Raw genomic sequence first — 25,332 nt, forward strand, 5'->3', positions numbered from 1 at the left:
ATTTAAGAAATTTTAACTAGGAGGTATAATTAATTTGAGTGTTCTCCTTATAAAATATAAAGTAACTTTTCCATAACATCCCCCAAAGACACTAACCATAAACAAAAGAAATAAGGGTAAATTTTATAATAGAAGAGTGTAATAGATGAGTACTGTGGTTAAAACTAAAGTGCCATAAAAAATTTGGCCCAAAGATGAACAACTTCAGACCCTGTAAATTTTCATGTTCAACACATTTCTAAATGGGGGAAGAAGGAAAATACCAAAATTATTGTGGAGACCAATTTATAAAACCATCATTATTTTAAAGCTAACTGTAAGACGTCAAAAGTTTAAAAAACAGTAATCTGTGGGTGCTAGCTGAATCTTATTACTTAACTGTAAAGAGTTTTCTCATTTTGGTGTCCAGACCTCAGAACATTTCAAATACGCTGCCTAAACATTTGCACCCCCTAGCTGTCAGAACTCAAAAACATAGGATTTTTATCTCTTTTACATTCCTGCTATGATAGAAGAAATTTGAGGCAGATTTTATGCACATGGCCTGAAAAATACCTCAGAAGCAAATGTCAATCTTACCCAATCAATTCATTTACAAACTCTGCACTCATACAACTCAGCCTCTGCTCAGGTTTGTCATCCCATGCACACTACCCACAAGGAAAAAATTAATTAAAATAAAAGTCACAACTCTGTATACTATTTAAGTTGAATATCCAATTATAAATTGGTACATCAAACTGTCTAAATAAGATGTTTTAGCAATCTTGTTAAAAAAATTCTCGGGCAAAATATATCTAATTTTAAAAAACACCCCAAGATTTTTTAAAAACACTGTACTATACAACTTATAGGAACCTTGAAATAGGTTTACAAGGTTTTAATCAAGGTATTTACATACCAAATGATGTAAAGCAAAAAAAGAAAAAAAAAGAAATCTAATTTCCAATGACATTTTAAAATGTACTAATGCATCAAAGATTTGTATGAAATTAAAATTAAGGCTTTTTCTGTATAGTAATTTGTATAATTTTAATTTTACATAGTAGCCAACCTTGGAAATGTCAGTCTTAAACATTCTTATTCATCCACTGCATTCAATGCAGTGGAGTGTGTTAAGTGTTACTTCAAATAATTACATTGCTGCTACTTCTATGTTGAAGCATGCTTTTTAAACACTGTATTCAATATTTACAATGTATATCATTTAAACTTCATGTAAAAGCATAAGAATGACTGTCTGACTTTAATACAAACACCATACTTGGAATTTTTCCCCCAAAATGAAATGTAATTTACTACAGTTTTAATAATCAACACTTTTTAAAGTTTTAAAAATATGTCTTAATCTGGACCACCAATATTTGCTCAAGTAAGTCAGACAATGCTGTTCCTTATTTAGGTTGCAAAATTTCTTTTATCAGTCTGGCTTCCGTTTCTTTAGGCACAGAGAAAGTATTTCCTCCAAAGCGACTCCAAAATCATGCATTTCTTCTCAATATCACTTTTCTGCTGACTTCAAATGTGGTCCACCTTGGGGGAGGGGAGGGGAGTATCAAGGTTCAAGATGAACTTATTTGTGATTCCCAGTTTTCCATGATCCTCCCTTTTTTGCTCTTTTAAAAACACAGTGAGTTAAAATACTGAACAGCAAGATAAAAATGGAATAGTATCTAAGAATCAAAATGTATTACCCATTTCTCCTATTATATCAAAATTTGTAGTCAGAATTGTCTTAATTGACTTTATTGTAGTTTTTGTACACAAAGAAAAATCATGTTCATATCCATCATGAACAAAAACTTAAAAAGGCAGAACTAGAAGACATGTGTCCTTCACCAAAGCAAAGCTGTGCTAAAGGTTCCAAACATTTCAATTTTTAAAATAAATATTTTCATTTTCCGATGTCTACTTTCATGTCTTCAGAGTGTCACAAGGAAATTGAAGCTATCATGAATTACATTTTGTTTAGAGTCCCAGCTCACTGCGTTTGGTAACTGGCCATGCCATATCCAGCCTGGTTGGGAGGAGGTATTACAGGGGGAGGGGCTTGTCCTTGGGGAGGCTGAGCACCAAATCCACCCATCCAAGCAGCTGAAGGTGATTGACTTGGAAGAAAGAAAAAAAAAAAATCTTCAGCAAAAGCAAAGAAAAAATTATCTATACAGTTATACAAGTCAAGCAGAGCCTAATCATAAACAAGAAATCAACATACTTAAAACAGAGAGGAAAGAAATGATACTTATCCACATATGCAAAATATATATTCCAATATTAGTCTTAAATTTTTGCTAAGATAACATATGACTTCTCTGAAAAGTATCTCAAAACTGATTTTTTAAAAATGACAAATGATTCAACTCATCATCTACCCATCATATACGGCACACATGGTATATCAATTTATAAACAATTTTAAAAACACAAGTTTACTTTGTAAACAGGAGGAAGAACTGGTGAAAATAAAGGTTTGGGCTGGCTAGAAAAAGCACAAGGGACCAATGCAATCTATCAATAAAGGAAAAAAAGTGAGCTACTTTATATTAGATACATTTCGGAGACTTCTCACACAAGCCAACAGGCATAAATCATTAAATTGCTGAACATATCCAGACAGAGATCTTTTCCATGAAAGAATAAACAAGTAGATAAAACAGTATATTAGAAATGTAAATCAAATTCTACCAACTGCTCATAGAGATAGGAGGACACATCACATGTTACCCCAAACTCCCTTTCCACCTAGATAATAAAAAGCAAATTTTTAGCATTACAAATCACTTTTCGTAAGGTTTCTACAATGCTTATAATGCCACATAGTTAATGCCACATAGTTCAATGTATTTAGTTTCAATAGACTCTCCCTAGGAAAACAACTCTTTAATTCCTTTTGTCGGAACCATATGTGTTTCTATACCTGGAAAAACTCAGACAACTTACTCTACTCCAAATCCTTGTTGATTCCACGGTTGCCCGTATACTCCATAAGGTGGTACTTGCCACCCATTTGCCATATACTGTCCATACTGTTGTGGGTTTCCATAAACTTGGCTCCACTGGCCCCACTGACTATAGTCGACCTAGGAAAAAGCAAATTACTGTTTTAGGGAACAAGTAAGAAACACAGCATTTGAAGAAAGTGGGAGACAAGGAAGAGAAAAACTAAGCACCCTGATGTGAATAGGACTCTGTTATTTATCATTGTCTAAGTTTATTGGGGTGGTGACACCTGTGAAAAGAAAGTATTAAGATTCAGTTAATACCGCAAAATAATCACTTTTGAAATAGCATTAATAAAATCAACTGAAAGCAGCTATATGCTTTACTTTTTTGTTTGCTTTCTTTTACAGTTTCTAAAGCTTTTATGTAGATATGTAAGAAGGAAACCTTAAAAAGTGCTATGAAAAATTGAATTACCTGTTGGAAGTTTTTAGTCATATCAGGAGATTCTTTACCCCAATAGCATTTAACAACATGTCCTTCAATTGTAGTACCATTCACCGAAACAATGGCATGGGCCGCACTTTCATGGGTAGAAAATCTAAGATAAGAGGAGAATGAAGTTTTTTGTTTTTTATTTTTTTAAGTACTTAGTAAGTAATACAGAAACTCCTTAATTTATAACTATCGACTTGGTATTTTCCTAAAGTACATCATGCAGGAGTTTAAAGTTCTACATTGCAGAGAAGTACTAAAATGACAAACTCTGATACCTGAGGGGATCAAATAATACAACTGAAAGGAATGGATCAGACTTAAGGTAGGATTTTACCTGACAAATGAATAGCCCTTCTCTGGAAAAACTCTGATTTCCATAATTTGCCCAAATGGTGAGAATGTCTGTCTCATAAGCTGATCTGAAAAACAAACATACAAATAAAATATTTAAGGTTTATGTTATCCTGAAATTGCTGCTAATAATGATGAAGCTCCAGAGAAGGGGATTAGAAAACCAGACACTATACCTGTTAACCCAGAAGCAATTCCTCCACAGTACACAGTACAATTTTTTGGACTTGACTGGTTCACTACATCTTCAAATCTCAACTGCTTAGTGTTATCTATATGCAGAAAGAAAACAAAAATGTTGATGGGGCCTCCCTGGTGGCGCAGTGGTTAAGAATCTGCCTGCCAATGCAGGGGACACGGGTTCGAGCCCTGGTCCGGGAAGATCCCACATGCCGCGGAGCAACTAAGCCCATGAGCCACAACTACTGAGCCTGTGATCTAGAGCCCAGGAGCCACAACTACTGAGCCCACGTGCCACAACTACTGAAGCCCACACGCCTAGAGCCCGTGCTCCGCAACAAGAGACGCCACCGCAGTGACAAGCCCGCACACCACAACGAAGAGTAGCCCCCGCTCGCCCCAACTAGAGAAAGCCCGCGTGCAGCAACGAAGACCCAACGCAGCCAAAAAAAAAAAAAAAAAAAAGTTGATGGTTATACAGCATTATAAAACTGATTACCATATACTATTAAGATATGCCTCATAGTAGGGAGAAATAGAATTTTTTCTCCTTGACACTATGATCTGACCTATAAAATCACCTGGTTCACAGCTCCAAATATACTCGCATCAAAGCCCAGTTATTTTCCCACAATTATACTGAAGATGAAATGAGTCTTGAAATGCTTATAAAATTTCAATTTTAAGAAATTAAGACTAAATTAATACATGATTTTGTGAAGTATCCATAAAAACATATAAAGGAGACATATCTTACTTTCTTGTGTACTTTTAGGTGCAGGTGGTTTACGTGTGGCCCAATTGGTTCTGATTTGACGACCACCCAACCACTGACCTCCCATATGCACAATTGCATTTTCTGCATCCTACGGAGAAAAAGAAAAAAAACAGCAATTACAAATACAGAAAAGAGTGGTTCATAAGACTCATTAAGATGAAATAAAATGTTGGCACTTCTGGGTCCAATAAATCTTATCAGTAAGTGACTCATTAAAGCAATATTTATTTATAGATTTTAAAATACCAAGATAGGGACTTCCCTGGTGGTCCAGTGGCTAAAACCCCACGCTCCCAATGCAGGGGGCCCAGGTTCAACCTCGGGTCAGGGAACTAGATCCCACATGCTGCAACTAAGAGTTCGCACGCTACAACTAAAGATCCTGCATGCTGCAATGAAGATCGAAGATCCCGCGTGCAGCAACTAAGGCCCGGTGCAGCCAAATAAATAAATTAAAATATTAAAAAAAAAACAAACCCAGGATAGCATTTAAGCATCAAGGGAAATTATAATTCAAACATAAAAGGAGAAAATTACAATCCCACTGATCACCAAAAAAAAGACAAAGTTGTTTTCAAATATCTTAATTTTGTGGTTGATTTGTAATATGACTTTTACTGAAGTAAATAAAAACTCTTGATACTATGGTCTAAATATCACCTAACCCCCCCCAATCTACATTCTAATAGCAATGGACTATGACACAAGATTTAAAACTTAAGACGGAAGACTTCTGCATTATGATTTAGAATGCTGTAAAATTGAGTTCTACAATAAACTGAGTTAGGTATGGAACTCATGCCCCCTACAGTGGAAGTGAGGAGTTGTAACCACTGGACTGCCAGGGAATTCCCAAAAAATGAATTTAGGAAGTAATGTGAATTTGCAATGAATCTAAGCAAAAAAAGGATACAACTCCTGCCCTTTATCTTACTGTTTCAATAAAATGTAAATAATTTAAGTTGTTGAAACTGTTCCAAAACATTAATACCAAAGCCCATTTTATTATCTGATGTTACAGTTAATGCAAATGCTTAGATATTTGGTACCTCGTTCTTAAATACATGCAAAAATCAAGACGAATTGCTTAAAATTTCACTTACATAATTTGCTGTAGTCATTAACGTCCCAGCTACAAAAATATGGATAATAATTAAAAAGTTAAGGGACTTCCCTGGTGGTCCAGTGGTTAAGAATCCACCTTCCAACGCAGGGGATGTGGGTTCAATCCCTGGTCGGGGAACTAAGATCCCACATGCTGCAGGGCAACTAAGCCCACGCACCACAACTAGAGAGCCCGCGTGCCCCAGCTACAGAGCCCATGTGGTGCACTACAACTGGAGAGAAGCCCATGCGCCACAACTAGAGAGAAGCCCATGCGCCACAACTAGAGAGAAGCCCACAAGCCACAACTAGAGAGGCCTGCACGCTGCAACAAAAGGTCCTGCATGCCGCAACTAAGACCCAACACAGCCATACATACATACATACATACATACATACATACATAAATAAATAAATAAAAGCATTTTAAGAAAGTTAAAATTGAGATTTTCATGGTTAAGACAAATATAATTTTTAAAAAACATTTATTTTATTATTTATTTGGTTGTGCCGGGTCTTAGTTGCGGCAGGTGAGCTTCTTAGCTGTGGCATGCGAATTCTTAGTTGCAGTATGCATGTGGAATCTAGTTCCCTGACCAGGGATTGAACCCAGGTCCCCTGCGTTGGGAGTGCAGAGACTTAACCACTGGGCCACCAGGGAAGTCTCAAGACAAATATAATTTAACTTCCCTTCAAATTCTGAGATTAGCTCATTTGTCCTAGTTGTGAGTTTTACTTCTAACACATCTTACCCTAAGTCACAAATGCAAGCTTCAATATACTTCATTATAATCAGCCTATTTTTCCCAGTTATTTCCAAGCTTATGAAAAAAAAGAACGAACTACACCTTATTATTAAAACAAAATTACACAATAGTTGTGTTTGTAGTCAACATCCAAAAATATTCATTAATAACTAAATTTTGCATTAAATTCAAATTGAGTTGAAAGAACATACCAGTTTATTATAAAAAGATACAAAGCCATAGCCTTTGGATTTTCCAGTTGCCATGTCTTTAACTACTCGGGCATCCCTGTGAAAAGAAGCACAGCTAAATGAGGGAAGTAAAAGTCACCCTCAAAATAAAAACTAAAAGGAACCACACACACTGTATTGTGAGCATTTTTTTAAATAAAATTCCAGTTAGCCCTAATTAACTACAGCCATTCCTGAACTCTCCCTAACGCTTCTTTACCTGTTAGAAAAAAGCAGTAGGACAAAAACATGTAATAAACATGCAACCTAATCAAATAGCCTGTGCTTTCTAAACTAAATGCTCAAATTTGAAGATTAATAGGAACAATAGTTTCCTTTTCTAATATTCTATTCACTAGTGTCCTCTAAGGTTTACTGGTTCTATAAATTACTGTAACAATGCTAACTACTTTACCATGCAATCTCTAAATAGTTAAATGTCTTCTGCCTAGTGATACAAAATATATGAAATATTAAAAAATTGAAAAAGAGGAAAAAATAGGAATTAAAAAGGCATACATGGCCTGTTAACAGATTTCTTTATTTTTCTTGGTCAATTCTCTACCATCATTTTGGAGTTTGGGCAGCTGTAAATTTTGAAAAATTGACATTTTCAGAAATTTAAGAAAGGAGAATAAAAAACTAACAACAATGCTAAGCACACCAGTACGAAAACAACAAATTTACACAGAAATTTTAGTGAGTAAGTTAAAATGATTGGAAATATAGAACTCCACTGAATATAGAATGTTAAAATGTAAATACTAAAATATGTATATATAAATAATGTATAATAAGAATAAATAGAAATGAGAAAAAAATCTACAACTGAGTTCCAGTGTGCACAGTTCCTTGCAGTTAGCCTTCAAGATCCTGTCCATTCTTATGAGCAATTCTGCAAAATAACCAGAATGCTATTACTTTTAATTGTGACTTGGACTTTAGAAAAACTGCAGGTCTCAGGTATAAATATAGATTGAAAAACAGCAACCTGTATTATTTTTTATACTGATTTTTAAAACAGTACTACTTACCACATCTAGATTAAAAAGCAAAGTAAATATCAAAATAGAAAATTAAGAATTAAATCTACCAAATAAATTAAATCTACAGAACAACAAATTGTAGAGAGAAATACTGTTGTTCTTAGGTGCAACGTATTTTTGTAAAGTAGTACTAAAACATTTAACTTCAATCTATAGGAAATAAATACATAAAATAAAGTGATTTTAAGCAGATAGATAAATTGTGATAAACATTTTATAGAACTTGTAACACTTTAAATTTTCCAATATATTTGATCAAGTAACATACAGCAAAATCTGAGCACCAACTTTGTTTAAAAAAAAAAAAAAATCAAACCACAATTGGGCCCTACCCTAGCAGAATCAAATACCACTAACAAAAAAAATCTACTGATTAATCCCACATTTATGGCTCAGACATTGAAACATTTTACTACTGTAATAATGCTACTTTTCAGCTAAAATATCAAAACACATTTATCATTATAATTAAACATGTACATTTCCAATTTCACAATATATTCAAGGATTCACCTACTTTCCCCATTTATAAATTCCTCCTATAAAAGTTTAATACACAGTATGAATCATTTATTTTTGGTTAACCCGTATCTTTAACCACCAAAGTTTGAAAACATTTGACAAAAAGCTGGACTTTATAATAAGTTTTACCACCCAAACATCTGCTTTAAAGATAACAAACAAAATCACTTAATTTTTAACATATTATACACAGGATTAGATGAAAACAAGACCCCAAAACACTGAAATGACATTAACATTTTCAACAACATCTACTAATCAAAAAAACAAAACAAACAAAAAATCACACTAACTAGGGAAAGAAAATCTTAATTCTGATACAAGTTAATCATGTACAATTTTGCCTATCACTATTGAATATAGTATTAATTATGATACTTACGATATTTTACCAAAGGGGGCAAATGCTGATTTGATATCTTCTGTTGTAATTTCTGGACTCAAATCCCCAACAAACACGTGGAAATGATCTGAAATCAAAGCATTTGGTAATGAAATACTTAAGAAGTCAGGTACTAAACCTTTTTTAGGCAACACTAAAGGAAGAAAAAAACCTATTTGAGCTGGTAATGCTGCCAAGGATAATTTTAGAACTCTTCCACAGTAAAATGCAGCAGGAGTACTTACTGGAAGTATCTTTTTTCTGGCTACTTGGTGTTGTTGCCCAGTTTACTTTGACCTCCTAAAAATAAAGATTATATTTAATAAAATTATTAGGCATGTCATTATGAATCACAACACTTACCACTTATTAAATCATTTTATCAAGCAGGATTATTTTGGTAAAAGCACTAGGCTGAATAAAGCAAAACCATCGCTTGGCAGAGCTGAATATTTGTTAAAAACTTGCTAAGAAAGAATACAAACTAACTTGACATGCAAATATATATACTCATAAGATGCCATCATTTCTTATCTTACCTTTCCCAAAATTTTTCTCCCATTCATAGCAGCTAATGCAGCAGCTGCATCTCTGTGTTCATAAAATTCCACAAAGCAATATGGGTCATTGCTTGTATGCTGCAAAACAGAAAATCCAACAGAAGAGTTGACCCTTCTGCTATCGGGTTGCTGAGAAGAAAATCCAGGAAAAAACATTACTGATAGCTAGGCATGTAAGAGGTGAGATTGCATAAGCTTATGAAAGCCTAACACTTTAAAAATAAGATTTACACCTATACCTGACTTTGCACCTCGGAATACTGTTGTACGCAAACAGAACTACAAAGCAGTACAGAATCATGACTACCAGCATTAAATCAAAATACAGAATTCTGGTGAAGTATGTTAAATATAAAACAGAAGTTTATATTAGACCAAACAAAACCTCAAGTTCAGATGTGAGAGATAAGGACCACTCCTTACCACTGCTCTTCTCTCCCAACATTATTTTCAAAGGGATGAATTCTATTTATGCATCATAATCCTTCATAAACTGTATCCCATGACTATAAAAAAAATACAGAAATGAACCAACTTTACAAACTTTACTCCTGATCGAAACTAGGATTAGTACTATTGATACATATAATAAGACGAGATTATGTATTTCTTTTTTGTACAAGGAAGGAATAAGAATGAAAAAAGAAACATTTCAGTTTTATAACAAGCTGTTGAAATGAAATCCCTACCTTTCAAAATCTCCTGAAGCTCTGGAGATTCTATACACTTTGAATTTGGTCTTCCAAAGACCAGAAAAATATACTAGTGATTAAGAAAAGATTTTCTGAAAATGTGTCTGAATAAAATATTCCACAACAAAGCTAAAATTTTATATCACAAAACACCAACATAAGAGAGTGAATACCTCAAGAGCGGATGTAAGTACATGTATAACTGATTCACCTTCCTGTACACCTGAAACTAACACAACATTGTAAATCAACAATACTCCAATAAAAATTTTTAAAAAGTGAGTACCTAATATGACACCAGTGAATATAAAACACCAATATAAGGTGAGAAGGTACCTCAGATGTAACAACTGTAACACCCATGAACCAAACTGGAAATGAATTTTGTAAGATTGCAACCTATACTGAACAGCTACACAGCTGTACAAATGTACTTTTACATAAGGTTAAAAATATCACTATTCAACGTAAAATATCTAAAAATAATGTTTAAAATGTGGAATTCCAGTTGCACTTACAAGGGATTAAAAACACCAGATAAAATAAAGCTCTTTTCAACAACCACTGTTTTTCATTCCAGGGAAGTTTTAGAAGAAAAATCCAAAATAAGACGTCTAAAACAATAGTGCTGAAGCAACCAGAAGGCATTTCCTTGAGGGGAAAAAAGCGTAATCATTAATACTGACAAGAAAACTACTATGGGCTCTCATACAAAATCCTATTGTTGTAGCCACGTGAATGCTGTTCTTACGAGGCAGAGAAAGGAAATAGGGAAAAGACTCCAAACAGAAATACGCACTCAAATTCCTTTTGTAGAAAAGTTAACGTTTACCAGTAACACTCACTGAAGAAAAGGTTTAATGGTAAATAAGAAGCTAAAACTGTGCTAGTCAACTTTTCCTTGTACTCCTACCTCTTCTGCCCTGATGGTCTCTAAGGAAAACACTGTTAACCATAGCAAAACATACAGGAGTCCAATGGTAGAACTATGATAACAACGGGCTTTAGTGAACTAGTCTACTCATGCATACTGACTTCAAATTTATCTAACTAGTAGTAGGCCAGATCCCATTCAATGTATGTACATACATGCACACACACACACATATATTCACATCACACTGCATTTCATCTCATTTAAGACACCATTTTTTGTCACTGTCAGAGATGTTAAAATTTTTTAACATTTGCCTTAGAATTGACAATATACATTCATTACAGTATACAGGGAAAACTAGAATCTACGATAAACAGTATCTAAAGTAAAACACCGTAAAACTAAGGGGAGGAAAGGGATTTCTCATACACTAAAATGAAAGTTATGAAAGGAAACAAATAGTCTGTACTAGAGTTCATGAATTCATGCCCTTTGAAAGCTTCCCATTTACACCACCACCAAGTGACACTCTGAAATCAACTGTGTCCTTACCATGCTGTTGTCACCAACTTTTGTTGGATGACATAAATGTCAAGACAAAGAAATATGAAATTTTACAACTATTTACAAGTTCAAGTGTAGGAGCTGTAGAATACAGATAAATGATGAAAGTTCACTTCAAACTCCTCCACCCCTCCATATGGCTGACCGTGCACACAGGTTTTAAAAAATATACGTATCAAATGTTTCTCAAAAATTTTCTAGCGACTCTCCACTTTCTCACATTTCATTCTTTCCTAAACCCACTCCACAGTCAGTTCCCAACCCAACCATGGCAAGGAAACTTCATGTTGAGCTCACCAATGACCTCCCTGCCATCTCTGTGATCCCTTCTCTGTCCTCACCTTGACGTTCAAGCAGAATTCAAAACTGTTGACAACTCTCCTCCTCTTCTAAATATTCTCCTGTAGATTCCACCATACTCTCTTGGTTTTCCTGTTTCTTCACTGGAGGATCTTTCAGAAAGTATTTCTTCCTCCTTAACTCAAACTATAAATGTCACTGAAGTGTTGAGATGCTCCAGGGCTCAAACCTAGGCCCCCTCTACTCCCTTCTCTCTCGGCGCCCTCTCTAGATCTAGGAGCTAGATCTTATCCAGTCCCATGGCTTCAAATTATCACTGCAAGCTAGTATCATCAACACTGGTCTCTCTAGAGTTCCAAAACAGTTTATCCAACTGCCTACATATAAAGTCCATTTATATGTATAATGCACATCTTAAAATTAACATTGCCAAAACAGAGCTCGATTCCCACCACTCCCCACCCCCCAATCAATCCTGTGCCTCCCTCAGTCATGCCATGCCCATTTTAGCAAATAGCATTACCATACACACAACTGCAAACAAGAATCTAAGGGGTCTTTCTTGATGTCTTCCTTTATGTCCCACGGCCAGTCCAGTCCTACTGATTCTACCTCCAAAATGTATCCCAAACCTATCTACCTCTATTTCTATGGCTACGACTCTGAAGAACAAGCTCCCCACACCCCACATCATCTCCTACCTAGGCTAGTGAAATAAACACAGCTGGTTTCCCTCTCCTTCCACTCTTGCCCCCTAAAATTCATTCCCCATACAATAACCATTTTCCAAATAAAGTAACGTTAAAAATGCAAATAAGAATACTTCATGAGGAGGACTTCCCTGGTGGCGCAGTGGTTAAGAATCTGCCTGCCAATGCAGGGGACATGGGTTTGAGCCCTGCTCCGGGAAGACTCCACATGCCGCGCAGCAACTAAGCCCATGCGCTACAACTACTGATCCTGCGCTCCAGAGCCCGCGAGCCACAACTACTGAAGCCTGCGTGCCTAGAGCCCGTGCTCCGCAACAAGAGAAGCCACCGTAATGAAGAGTAGCCCCCGCTCGCCACAACTAGAGAAAGCCTGCACGCAGCAATGGAGACCCAATGCAGCCAAAAACAAACAAACAAATAAATTAATAAAAAAGAATACTTCATCGCCCTACTTAAAACCCCCACTGCAACCAGAGTAAAATCCAAACACTCTGTCATGGCTCATACTGCCCTATGTGATTCCAAACCCTGACTGCCTACGCTATTATACTCATTTCCCACCATTCACCAGGTTCCAGCCACCCTGGTCTTTGGTTCCACAAATGCACCAAGCTCATTACCAACTCAAGGCCTTTGTATGGGCTGTTCCCTCTGCCTCCAGCTCTTAATGTAGATGGCACCATCTTGTTATTCCTATCTCAGCTCAAAGAGGTGATTTCTGATAGTAGTCATTATCAAGTTGGTCCCATACCAAACATCCATAGTCTAAAAAAGACTCATTTGATCTTTTAAAATTTGGTTGAGTCAACTGCTCACTGATTAGAGATTTCTAGACCACAGATCATAACCAAAAAGCCTCAACATTCAATTATGCAACTTCAGTTCCCATCTCCTTAAGAACCTACATTATTACTTTCACAAAATAGATGCCAACTGCAGCAAGACGTCATCCCTCACCACCTAGCCTACACAGTACCAACACTGCAATCATCATCACAGAACTGTTACATTCTCTTCAAAGCTCTTATTCCTATCCGGAATTATCTTGTTTCCTTGTTATTTACAATACTCTCACTAACATGTAAACTCCTGTGAACCTCACTGGTCTAGCTCTGCATTATATCCCCAATGCTTTGAACAGTGCCTAGCACAAAGTAAATTTTTGATTAATTAAAGAAAGAATGAATAAATAAATAATCAAAGACAGGAAGGAAAGAAGAGATAATATACCAGAACAGAGTGATAATTATCCTTATTAGTTAAGAATGAAGATCAAAAGGCCACTTTGCTTTACATATTTTTAACAGTTCCCCTCCATCTCAGAATGTAACACAAACTCCTTAGCATAGCTCTGCCCGCTGCTGAACACTCCTGCCTAGGATTAGTCTCCTAAGACAAATCCCTTTCGAAACTCCAACCATGTTATGGTTTCTATCTTTCCCTCGATCTCACAAGCACTCCCGCTCTCTGTCTACCAGGCTTGATCAACATTCTTCTCTCTACCTGGATTCCCTTCTTTCTCAAATTCCTGTCTAGCCAGTTTCCATTACTATCCTTTTCGGTTTCAGCCTAGACACTGAATCCTCCCCGACTGAAGACTGTATGGACCTATAAGCTCCTATAGCACTTTAAACGATCAACTTCCACAGTATTTATTATCCTATATCATTAGTGCCTATTATTTCCTGTTTCCCTCATAGACTGGAAAATTCTATCACGCTAGGAACCATTTTATTCACCACTGTATCCCTAGCACTTACCGTGGTATCTGGTACATACTAAATAGTTGGAAAAAAAAAGTGTTAATAAATAAACTGAAACCCGAGTCATTGGGCACTGCTACAGAGTCTTAACCAGGAAAGTATAAAAAGTAAAGTAAGATTTTTTTGAAAAAAAGGAAAATAAATTATCCTAACAATTTAAATTCCTATCTACATAAAGTTGTTCAGTCAGCATTTACTAAAATTGCTGAAGGTGCTTGTGTGGCACTATGCTCATAATAACCTAACGTTCTTCTACACACACCAATTCTTATTGGAAATATATGAAATACAACATTCTTATTGGAAATAGATGAAATATAACCTAGTTTTTCCACATTCTGAGATAAGCTCTAACAACTTTACACAAGCAGAATCACTTGAAGATAACTACATCATGAAGGACCCTTTGAAAATAACAGCACAGAAACTCTGTCCTCTCAAATAAAACTCCATTCTAAACCTAGTTTGTCAGTCAAATCAAATAAGTCAACACAACATGAATCTCTCCATCTAGTAACTTGAAACTTAAAATGATACTAATCAACTCATGTATCTCAAACTGTTAAACATTATGCTAATTGTCAGAACAGGGAACTGGGAAGATCTTACCTCTGTTATCATTTTACAGCTTTTACAGGGTCCAATCTGACTGAATAACTGAAGAATAAGAACTTCTGTCACATCTCTGGAGAGGTTACCTACGTATCTGTACAGAAAGAAAAAAAAAATCAGCAATTTCCCTTCAGCTCTGGCTCTAAAACATTATCATCTACTCATCACCTTTTATTTCATTTTAACTTCCTCTGTCTTCAGTAAAATTTTTCCAACTCAGCCTGATCCTTTGAGTGTAAGATTAACTCTCATTTAGGAAAGCAATAATTGTTCTTAGGTCACTAAAATATCACTTCAAAAGACTCTATTAAAAACAGGGCTTCCCTGGTGGCGCAGTGGTTGAGAGTCCGCCTGCTGATTCAGGGGACACGGGTTCGTGCCCCAGTCCGGGAAGATCCCACATGCCTTGGAGCAGCTGTGCCCGTGAGCCATGGCCACTGAGCCTGCCTGTCCGGAGCCTGTGCTCCGCAACGGTAGAGGCCACAACAGTGAGAGGCCCGTGTAGCGCAAAAAAAAAAAAAAAAAAGAAAAGAAAGAAAAAACACATCAGGGGCTTCCCTGGTGGCTCAGTGGTTGAGAGTCCGCCTGCCAACGCAGGGGACATGGGTTCGTGCCCCAGTCCGGGAAGATCCCACATGCTGCGGAGTGGCTGGGCCCGTGAGCCATGGCCGCTGAGCCCGCGCGTCCAGAGCCTGTGCTCCGCAATGGGAGCGGCCAGAGCAGTGAGAGGCCTGCGTACCGCAAAAAAAAAAAAAAAAAAAAAAAAATCAATATGACCTTACTTACCCCCCAAAGCATATTATTCTGTACCTATATATCGTTTTCTCATCGTTAGAATAAAAATAATAAAAATTTAAATCAGTCTCAAGATAACTACAATTAGATATGAAACACAATTCAAAATAACGTATAACACACACACATAATACCACAAATATTGATTCATTAAAACACCTGATCATAGAAGGATATCAGACACAAGGTGAGTTTACCTTAGACCCCCAACCAAAGCAATTACATGAACAAAGAAAAGAATTAAAGTTATAGCAAAACACAAAGATTGAAGGATTTTGTTCTTTCTGTCTTGCCAATAAGATTGTTATGGATGGTAGGTCTTCATAGTTTTGTTTTAGGAGAGCAGGGTAAAATAAAATTCATACTCAAAAATGCATCAGAATCAACAAAATACATCTTTATGTAGATAACAAAGCAAATATAAAGATTTCTCTAGAAATTCAGGGAAAATTTAAGACAAATCCAAGTATACTTTTCTCCTCTGCGGTATGCGGGCCTCTCACTGTTGTGGCCTCTCCCGTTGCGGAGCACAGGCTCCGGACGTGCAGGCCCAGCGACCATGGCTCACGGACCTAGCCGCTCCGCGGCATGTGGGATCTTCCCGGACCGGGGCACAAACCTGCGTCCCCTGCATCGGCAGGAGGACTCTCAACCACTGCGCCAACAGGGAAGCCCCCAGGTATACTTTTGAATATAACATATCTAAAAATTTTGGATTTTTTAAAAAATTACAAATTGAATGTATGTATTTTGTATAAGAAACTTAAAATACACGTAAGTTTAAAAGAAAAGACCACCACCACCCAGAGATGACCACCTTGTGTCATGGATTTTTTTTTATTGGAGTATAATTGCTTTAAAATGTTGTGTTAGTTTCTGCTGTACAGTGAAGTGAATCAGCTCTATGTATACATATATCCCCTCCCTCTCCCCCATCCCACCCATCTAGGTCTTCACAGAGCTCGGAGCTGAGCTCCCTGTGCTATATAGCAGGTTCCCACTAGCTATCTATTTTACACATGGTAGTGTATTTATGTCAAACCTAATCTCCCAATTCATCCCCCCCAACCCTGTCCAAACATCCGTTCTCTAAGCCTACCTCTCTATTCCTGTCCTGCAAATAGCTTCATCTGTACCGATTTTCTAGATTCCACATATATGTGTTAATATACAATATTTGTTTTTCTCTTTCTTTCTTCACTGTGTATGACAGACTCTAGGTCCATCCACATCTCTACAAATGACCCAATTTCATTTCTTTTTATGGTTAATATTCCATTATATATATGTACCACATCTTCTTTACCATGGATCTATCTTAATTTAGCTTAATAAACTTTAAGTCTTTCTCGCACTCAGCATATAGTTCCTAAAACTCACATCAGTTATGATCCTCATAAACCAAACAACATTTATAAAATTTTTATAAAATTTAACACATTTTCTTCTGGAAAGTAAAAGGACATAAGTTTTATTTTCCTAACTATAATATATAACATCTGGAAACAATGTACTGAGACCAATATAAGCCTTGTATCTACGGTTGCCATAGTTTAAGATGAGATACTCTGAAAGGGAAAAATAAGACCGAGAAAGGTAAGGTTAAGTGTTAAAAAGAAAAAAAAATTTGATTAAGAATGAATAGCAATTTTCTTTTCACCTAAGAATTTCACTGCAATGGGTGCTAATAACTTTAACACGCTCTAAAAATGAAACACAAGTCCAACGTTACTTAAACGGAAGACTAAACCAGTGACAAACTGGTTTAGGTCCACTATGCCACCTTTTTGTTATATTTAAAGTAGAGCAGACCCATCAGTAGGCTGTGCAGTGACATACTTTTCCCAGCAGTAGTGAAAGGTTATAGGCTTCTGAGCTAGCCAGACAATTGCCTATTTTTTTTTTTTTAACTCATAGGGGTTTGTGAACCTGTATCCATGGAATTTCTTTTTGTACAAGGTGGACCAATCTGTAAAGAAAATGAACAGTGACCTTGGTCTCTGAAGTGTTAACACTCAACTAACCTAAAATGCTAATAGTTAGCTCATTTCTAAGAGAATAGGAGTGGATAAAACTGATTTTCACATATCAAAGCTAACTAGTAACAAAGTTAAAATTATCACTTGAATGTAACAAACTGTAAATGATTTAAATAATTTTAATTGTATGACTGTTTAATGATTTTTCCAGGAAAAAACTGCACGGGCCTTAATTACCTTACATACCTAACAGTCACAATTAAAGCTGTTACTGTTTCACAGGATTTTTATTCCAAGTCAACCTATTTCTAATCAATTACAGATTCTGAAGAATTTCTAGAGGCACATTTAGATATAATAATTTATATTTCAAGCACTGATAACAAAGAGCAAAAGGTTAATGCAAGTTTAGAATGTCATGAAATACTGAGAGAAAAAGTTTAGTTTTAAGGTTTCCTATTTTTCAAATATCTCCACTACAAGTTCAGTTGGTAAAGCAGCAAACTCCAAAAACTAATATAAAAATGGCCTTCCAGGGGCTTCCCTGGTGGCACAGTGGTTGAGAGTCCACCTGCCGATGCAGGGGACACGGGTTCGTGCCCCGGTCCGGGAAGATCCCACATGCCGCAGAGCGGCTGGGCCTGTGAGCCATGGCCGCTGAGCCTGCCTGTCCGGAGCCTGTGCTCCGCAACGGTAGAGGCCACAACAGTGAGAGGCCCATGTACCGCAAAATAAATAAATAAATAAATAATAAAAATAAAAATGGCCTTCCATAACAACATGTAGAACATCTTAATTTGCCAGGATAAAAAGGATATAATTCACCATATAATTTCACCTAAATTATACACAAACCTGAGACTGCCTTTTCCTTTACTCACGAATTCTGTAATTCATTCACCTACATTTGCCTTCATCCATCATAACACTTAATACAGAAACATTTTACAGCTTTTAAAATACTATACAGCTTAAGTACCTTTACGTTATCATAAAATTATCTGTCCCAAAATAAATACTAACAAAAATATTCAACTCTTGACCTGGTAAAAACATCATCTCTTGGTAGCCTATAGAAATATTTCCTTTTTCTTTCTAAATCATCTACACTTCACTTTCTTTCTGCTTTGGTTATAAAATCGTCAATATATTCTAAAGTTCCAAGGGTTTAAATATAAAATTTCTACTTGAAGAACACATACAAAATAACAGAAAAAGACAAATGGCTCAAATTCTTGTATTGAGATCAATTCAAAGAGTAAACACTTAGGAAATTCCAAAACGATTTTTAACTCAAGGCGGGGAAAAAAAGCAAACCTTAGGTCTATTTTGTCTCCTAAGAACAGGAACTGTAGGAACTAACGCATTAAAAACGGAAAATGATGTCTTTATCCCTAAAGTCAGGGTTAAAATCAAATTTGAGACTAGAACTTGGCAGTTTCACAGTAGGCAAAAGTTCACATTGCCAAACTACTTCCTATGTACAACCAGGCAGAATTTTAAGTTAAGAACATCATGCCTTTCAGAACACTAATCACACTTTTCAATACTGAATGTGCTCTCACTCTGAAAAGATTAGCCCTACTGAAGGCTGAAATTACCAGCACTTTTACAGAAGACACTATGGCTAAGTAGTATTTTTACTTTTGTTCTTGCAAATTCCTATGTAAGAGGAGATTTTGCAACAATATCCTTCAATGGGCCTCTCATGTGCTGATCAATTTGTCGATATTTCATCTTAGGAAGGAGGCAGGGTGGAGGAAAGGTGCAGGAGGTACAAGTGAACTGCCCAACTATATAAGGAATATCAACACACATACACATACATTTTAAAGAAACAGAAAATATGATTAAATTGAATGAGAGGCTTAATTACAGCCACAATATAGCCAAATCTATGGTACAGCTAATCAATTTTATAATGGGATTTAACAGTATTTACTGCTATTGCTCTTAGATGTTCAGATTATACTCTAAATGAATGGTTTATTTCCTCCTTTTGACTGAGTCTCTACGGGAAGAAAACAGCCTTAAAGATGGCACTGCATTAACATGGTATAATTACAGATCCACAATTCCTACTCATTTTGGTGTATCGAGTAGATGAAGAAAATAAAACTACAATAGAACACCATTACAATTTAATGTTGTATAACAGATTCAGATATACCATGGATCAAATCACTGCACTCAAAGCTACACACAACACAAATCTGAAATGTGGGTCCTACAAGGTAGGTGTCAGGCAGTTCACTTCCAACACCAGTGTTATACAGCATGATCTCATTTGTTTTTTTAGATCCCAAGATACCCAATACATTTACCCCCCAATACAAAAAATGTCAAATGGGAACAAAGAACATCAGAAAACAGACCTTCAAAGAAACTATATGACAAATTTTAGGCTCAACATCAAAGCAATTCTATATCACTTTAAATACCATCAAATAAATTAGTAATACTGTAGGTAATGAATATTTAAAGACCTACCTAGGCTATAAACACCATATTGTTTTCTGATGATAGAACCATATGTCTTAGCTTGTGTGTCTGCAGGAAAAAAACCTCACTAGTAACACACAGGCATATTAAGAAAACAGTTTAAGATAAGCTTTGTTAAGAGTACATTCTTTTAAAACACACTATCCACTTGAAAGCCTAATCCAAAGATCATGATGTAAAATAAAAGAAGGATCTCCATAAATAAACAAAAAACCCTACTAGGTATCAACCTCTAAAGTCACCTTCAAAGTTTTTATCATGTTACTTGTATCTAAAAGAACCCTTTGAGAAATATGTAAAATGAACACTTTAAAAAAATATGCATTTTTATTAAAATCTGACAAAAATCCACTTGTGAAACATTTGCTTTTATCTCAAAATTTTACATTTCAAATTTCAAAAAAAATATATAAAAATCAACAGACCTCACCACATATGACCATCATGGCTGCTTATATAATTTTAAATCAATCAGGACTTTAAAAAAACGGACTTAATATTAATTTAATGAAAGGAAGTATACAGTAATCATTGTAAAATATTTGAGTACCTCTTACGTTCCAGGCAGTGAACTAAGTGCTGCAGGGGTAAGACCTAGGAAGATGTAGCAGTCCTTGTCTAAAAAAAAAAAAAAAAAGTCCTTCCCATGGAGAAGAGTGGGAGAAGGAAAAAGGAAGACAGAATAGTAAACATATACTGACATACAGGTACAACGAAGCTCAAGATGTTTCTTTACTTATATGTATACATGTCACATTTTTAGATAACTGTAAACATAGACAACTTAATTGTGTTTCTGAGAAAGAACAGGAGACTGGAGAAGGTAGAGGTAAGAAATAAGTGACAAAGAAGTTAGCTTATTAGTCTATGGTCTAAGATCTGATGGAGATGAGGAGACGGCAGATGCAAAGTACTTATATGAATTAAAGGTGCTGCAATAGCATTTTGTTTAGCATGACAAAACAGGAATTCTTCATAAGGAACAGATAGATACAGTTCATGAGAAATATGCCTTGAGGATTTACCAATTATTCAGTAGCTATTATGATGCGATGACATTTCAGATTTTTAAATACAAAGTAACTTTTCTCGTTGTTAAATACATGCTTGCTAGGCCTAAATCCAGCTTTCCCAGATGCTTCCATCAAAGAATACATTGCTAACTAAATACCAAGTCTTGGCTTCAACAGATGTTAGAGGACAAATTTCAAGTTTGTCCCAATTCTCTCCTTTCTGGGCAAAGAGAGCAGAAATGGAAGACAGCACAAAACATAAATATTGATACAAAACTTCCTACTAAGCAGACTTCCCATTCAAGCATTTGATGTACTTAAGTTGACCTCAAATTCTCAAAAGGGATAGCAGATACTTTAGTGAGACATTAGAGAAGTAGGAATAAAAAAGTGTAAGCTCCCCCCCCCGCCAAAAAACCAAACTTGTATTAATGTTGAACATAGACATCTACCTTCTTTACTGAGCAAACTTTCTTTGGTAGGACTAGAGATGAGAAACTAGTCAAACTTCCTAAGTACCCATTCACCTTCATCTGTTCCCCAAAAAGTAATTTTCCCATCAGATAGCAGAGCCAAGTGAACTATGATCATATCAATACCAGGCAGAGGCAAGAGAAAACAAAGCAGCGACCTGACTGACTCCTTGCACTCGAGGCAGGTGTGCTGAGCTTCGAGAGGCTAGGAAAACCCAACGTGCCCAACTTAAACATTTAATTAGAAATTACACTTAAAAAATGCAGGAAAAAAGAAAGGAGTGTCACACTATTTGGAAGGAATGCAAATGCTGAGTCATCACTCTTCATTAGGAAGGAAAGGAAACTCGAATAAGCGATTCAAAGACGAAATTCATTCATTACACTGGGCTTCAGAGTAAAGAGCAACAGCAAGATAGAAGAAAAAGCGCTCAAAAGACACATCGAATAGCTGATAAAAACATCATTTTATTCAACTCTGAAGGTCTCGACCCACAGATTAGGAGGGGGTAACACCACTTTAACAACTGGTTGTCAGTTTAGCGCAGGTAGCGCTCAAAGTAAACTTCTTCATCCAAGAAAGGAAAGATGCTCCGGCGGCAAGAGGAATCCCTTTTGCACTTTAAAAGTAGCGGGCGCTGGGCGAAGTGTTTCTGACAGCGTGGGCGGGGGCACGTGGGGCAGAAAGACAGTAGGGGCTTGAGTGGTGTTAGAATGTCCGGCTTCCTCGGAGAGTCAACTTGGGATAAGAGCCGGGAGCGACTGGGGACTTGGAGGGCGTGAGTGCTAATTCCTCGCGGCCCGCAGGGGATGTGGCTGCGGTCCCACCCCCCAGTCCCACCCCCACCAGGCCCAGCCCCCGTGGGGGACCGGCAGCACCCGGCCCGGCCCAGGGCCCCCGGAGCAGAGGGGGAGCAGGAGCTCTCCCGGGCCTGACAGGCTCTGCCGTGCAGAAACCCGGCTTAGGAGGAGGATGCAAAGAAGGGCGCGAGAGGAAAAGGTCGAAATAAGCCCCGGACCCCAGGAAGTGACTGTGTTTGGGGGAAGGGAGCGCTTCCTTTCTAAGGAAAAAGGGACAGATGAGGAATGCACTTCGCGTCCGCGCCACCGCGGCCAGGGAACCGCCGAGAGTCCCGCCTTCGGCCCCGCTCTCCTGCTCCCTCCCACAGCGTCCCGCGGTGCCCGGGCCTCTCGGCGCCTGGCACCCCTCGTCTCGGGTACTCACAGAGTCCGGGGCTGCCCGTCGTCTTCCATCATGGTGGGTGCGACGGAGCGATCCCGGGACAAGGGGGAGGGCAGGGCCGGGGAGGGGAGGGGGTGGGGAGGAAGGGGAGGGGGGCTACGGGCACCGGCTGGGGACAGAGGAAAAGGCACCGAACCCCACTCTCGGGCTCTCTCCCCCCAGCCCGCTCCGGACACTGCGCTCCAACCAGGAGGAGCAGGAGGAGGAGGAGGATGAACAAAATGGCCGCCGCCACCAGCCAGGCAGGAAACGGGGCAGAGCGCAGGCGCGGCCCGCCAGGTCACCGCTCAGGCCAGCCGCGACAGCCTGCAAAAGGGATAACTGATTGAGGAGGAAAACGGGCCGCTGAGGAAGCCCTGTGCCGGGTCACGACGGGTCACGTCGTGGCTGTGTGCCTGCTGGTCGGCGAAGCCCGGCCAGCTCAAGAAGAGATAGAGTAAAAAGGGAACCGCCAGGAAGCTGAAATTTCTGGGAATTGTGGTCCTGGAAATGAGAGAGGGAAGCACTTTCCCAAAGGGCTTCTGGGAACTGCAGTCCAAAGAAGGCGGCCGGCGCCCGCGGCGCGCTGGGACGCGAAGAAGAGACTTCTGGGGAGTGTAGTCTGGGGAGTGTAGTGAGACGTGTGGCGACCAGGAAGCCGGCGCGCTGGGAGGGGAGAGGAAGAATAAAAGCGACGTTAAAAGGCGGGGAAACGAGGCGAGAAAGACTGCTGTCCGGGAGGTAGACTACAAGTCCCTGAGTACCTCGCGCTGGGGGCTGTCCTAGGGCTGCTCCAGGCATTTTAAGGCTCTTCTGTTGGCTCAGCCCGAGCTGCTGCTCCGCCTCCGTCCAGCCCGAGAGCGGTTTCTTCAACTGCGGCTGAGGCAGTGCTTTGGCTCCGCGTGGTGTCTGAGCCCTCAGGCCCTTGCGGCCCTCCTGTATCAATCAAAACGGCCGGCCCGCGGTCATCAACCGCCGCCCCGCGCCGAGGGCGGAGGGGCTGAGGTGGATCTCAGGCCCGCGCTGAGCTGCAGGCTGCACTCGCCGGGGCTCCTCCCGCTTTCCCAACGGCCGGCAGCGTCCTGTGGGCGCGTTTTCCCGCAAATAGGTATTCTAGGCTGGGTAGGCGGCTTGTAGATTGCTTTACAAGTTTCAAAGGTTTCCCCATCCGTTAACTCATAGGATAAGGGGGTAAGAAAGGCAGCCCTCAATTCAAATGACTCTTCGAGTCAGTGTACAGGGGGTGATAATGCCTTCCTACCCCCTTATTTAGTTCTTAGAGAGGAAGTCTTTGGACAGAGACGTGCACAGACTTAAGGTTATGTTTACAGACATCCATCATATGGACGGGGAACGAAGTCTTGTTCGAACATGTGGGAAACCATGTTCAAACTGGCTACATAACACTGTAGAATTTGCTTTGTCGCCCGCAGCATTTCACGGTATGCGTCCATCCGCACCCCACCTCCCTCTCTAAGCATCTTTAGGAGACCGTGATTGAGTTCGTACCCGCTCTTGTAGCCTAGTGAAGGATAATGGTGAAGAAAGATTTTTCAGCCTGTTGCCGGAGCTTGAGAGTCCCAGTTAAACAGTGCCTTGAGAGTTGGTTTTACAAACACTACCAGTGAATCCTAATCCTGTAAGGGGAGCGAACCGTGCAAGAAAAGCGTTGTAAAGTCAATATGGGGAGGAGGGGGGATTTCGCTCTGGGAGGCTTCATAGGGACCGTGAGGAGAGAATTGAGCCCCGTGAATCAATAGGAACAGCAAAAGGGCACAGAGGCCAGGACCCATGGCTAAAATGTATGGGTTTGAGGGAGGGAGGTGTGGGGGAAGACATGGAGTAGGGATATTGAGAGCTAAGTTAGAGAAGTGGGCAGGGGCTTTATAGAACCGTGTTGTTAAGGATTGATACCAGGCTGAGGAGTTTGGGCTTTGTCTTCCAGTCAGTGAGGAGCTATTCAAGGGTTTTATTTTTTTAACCGGACCTGGGTATAGAACTGTATTTATCATAATCCAGTTCATCATTGATCCATGCCTGGCCCACTGTATTAATTTCCTATTGTTGCTGTAAAAAACTTAGTGGCTTAAAACAACAGGAATGCATTATCTTAGTGTTCTGGAGGTCAGAAGTCCGAAATCAGTTTCACTGGACTAAAACCAAGGTGTTGGCCGGGCTGGTTTCTTCTGAAGTCTAGGGGGGAATGGTTTTCTTGCCTTTTCCAGCTTCTAGAAGCTGCCTGCATTCCTTTGCTTTTGGAACCTTTATCTTCAAAAACAGCAGCATAGCGTCCTCTTCCCTCTGACCTCTGACTGCCTCTCTCCTTACCTCTCTTTCTGACTGATCATCCTTCCTCCCTCTTTGACTTATAAGGACCCATTGTGATTTCATTGGGCCAGGATAATCTCCCCACTTTAAGACCCTTAAACACATTAGCAAAATCCCTTTTACCATAACATAATAAATTCACTGGTTCTGAGGATTAGGACATAG

The 25,332-nt window shown here is 38.6% G+C and overlaps 1 protein-coding gene across 5 annotated transcripts; it reads right to left on the reverse strand.

The window, feature by feature from the left end:
• Positions 1 to 1,730: 1,730 nt before the first annotated feature.
• On the reverse strand, positions 1,731 to 23,484 carry TIAL1 (TIA1 cytotoxic granule associated RNA binding protein like 1). 5 transcript variants are annotated; one of them, XM_082631913.1, is made up of 12 exons: positions 22,843 to 23,484; positions 14,853 to 14,949; positions 9,317 to 9,466; positions 9,023 to 9,077; positions 8,778 to 8,865; positions 6,810 to 6,885; positions 4,727 to 4,835; positions 3,966 to 4,061; positions 3,773 to 3,857; positions 3,418 to 3,541; positions 2,941 to 3,080; positions 1,731 to 2,108 (listed from the first exon to the last, which is right to left on the reverse strand). In XM_082631913.1, the coding sequence occupies exons 1-12, from the start codon at positions 22,872 to 22,874 to the stop codon at positions 1,982 to 1,984; spliced, it is 1,179 nt and encodes a 392-aa protein (XP_082488039.1). In that variant the 5' UTR covers positions 22,875 to 23,484; the 3' UTR covers positions 1,731 to 1,981. The 5 variants fall into 5 exon arrangements, with proteins under 5 accessions (XP_082488039.1, XP_082488040.1, XP_082488041.1 ...); XM_082631914.1 differs by having other exon boundaries at positions 9,317 to 9,415; positions 22,843 to 23,480; XM_082631915.1 differs by lacking the exon at positions 22,843 to 23,484 and adding an exon at positions 20,120 to 20,137.
• Positions 23,485 to 25,332: the final 1,848 nt, after the last annotated feature.

The sequence above is a fragment of the Mesoplodon mirus genome (genome assembly GCF_964341445.2).
Source record: "Mesoplodon mirus genome assembly, chromosome: 2".
NCBI lineage: Eukaryota > Metazoa > Chordata > Mammalia > Artiodactyla > Ziphiidae > Mesoplodon > Mesoplodon mirus.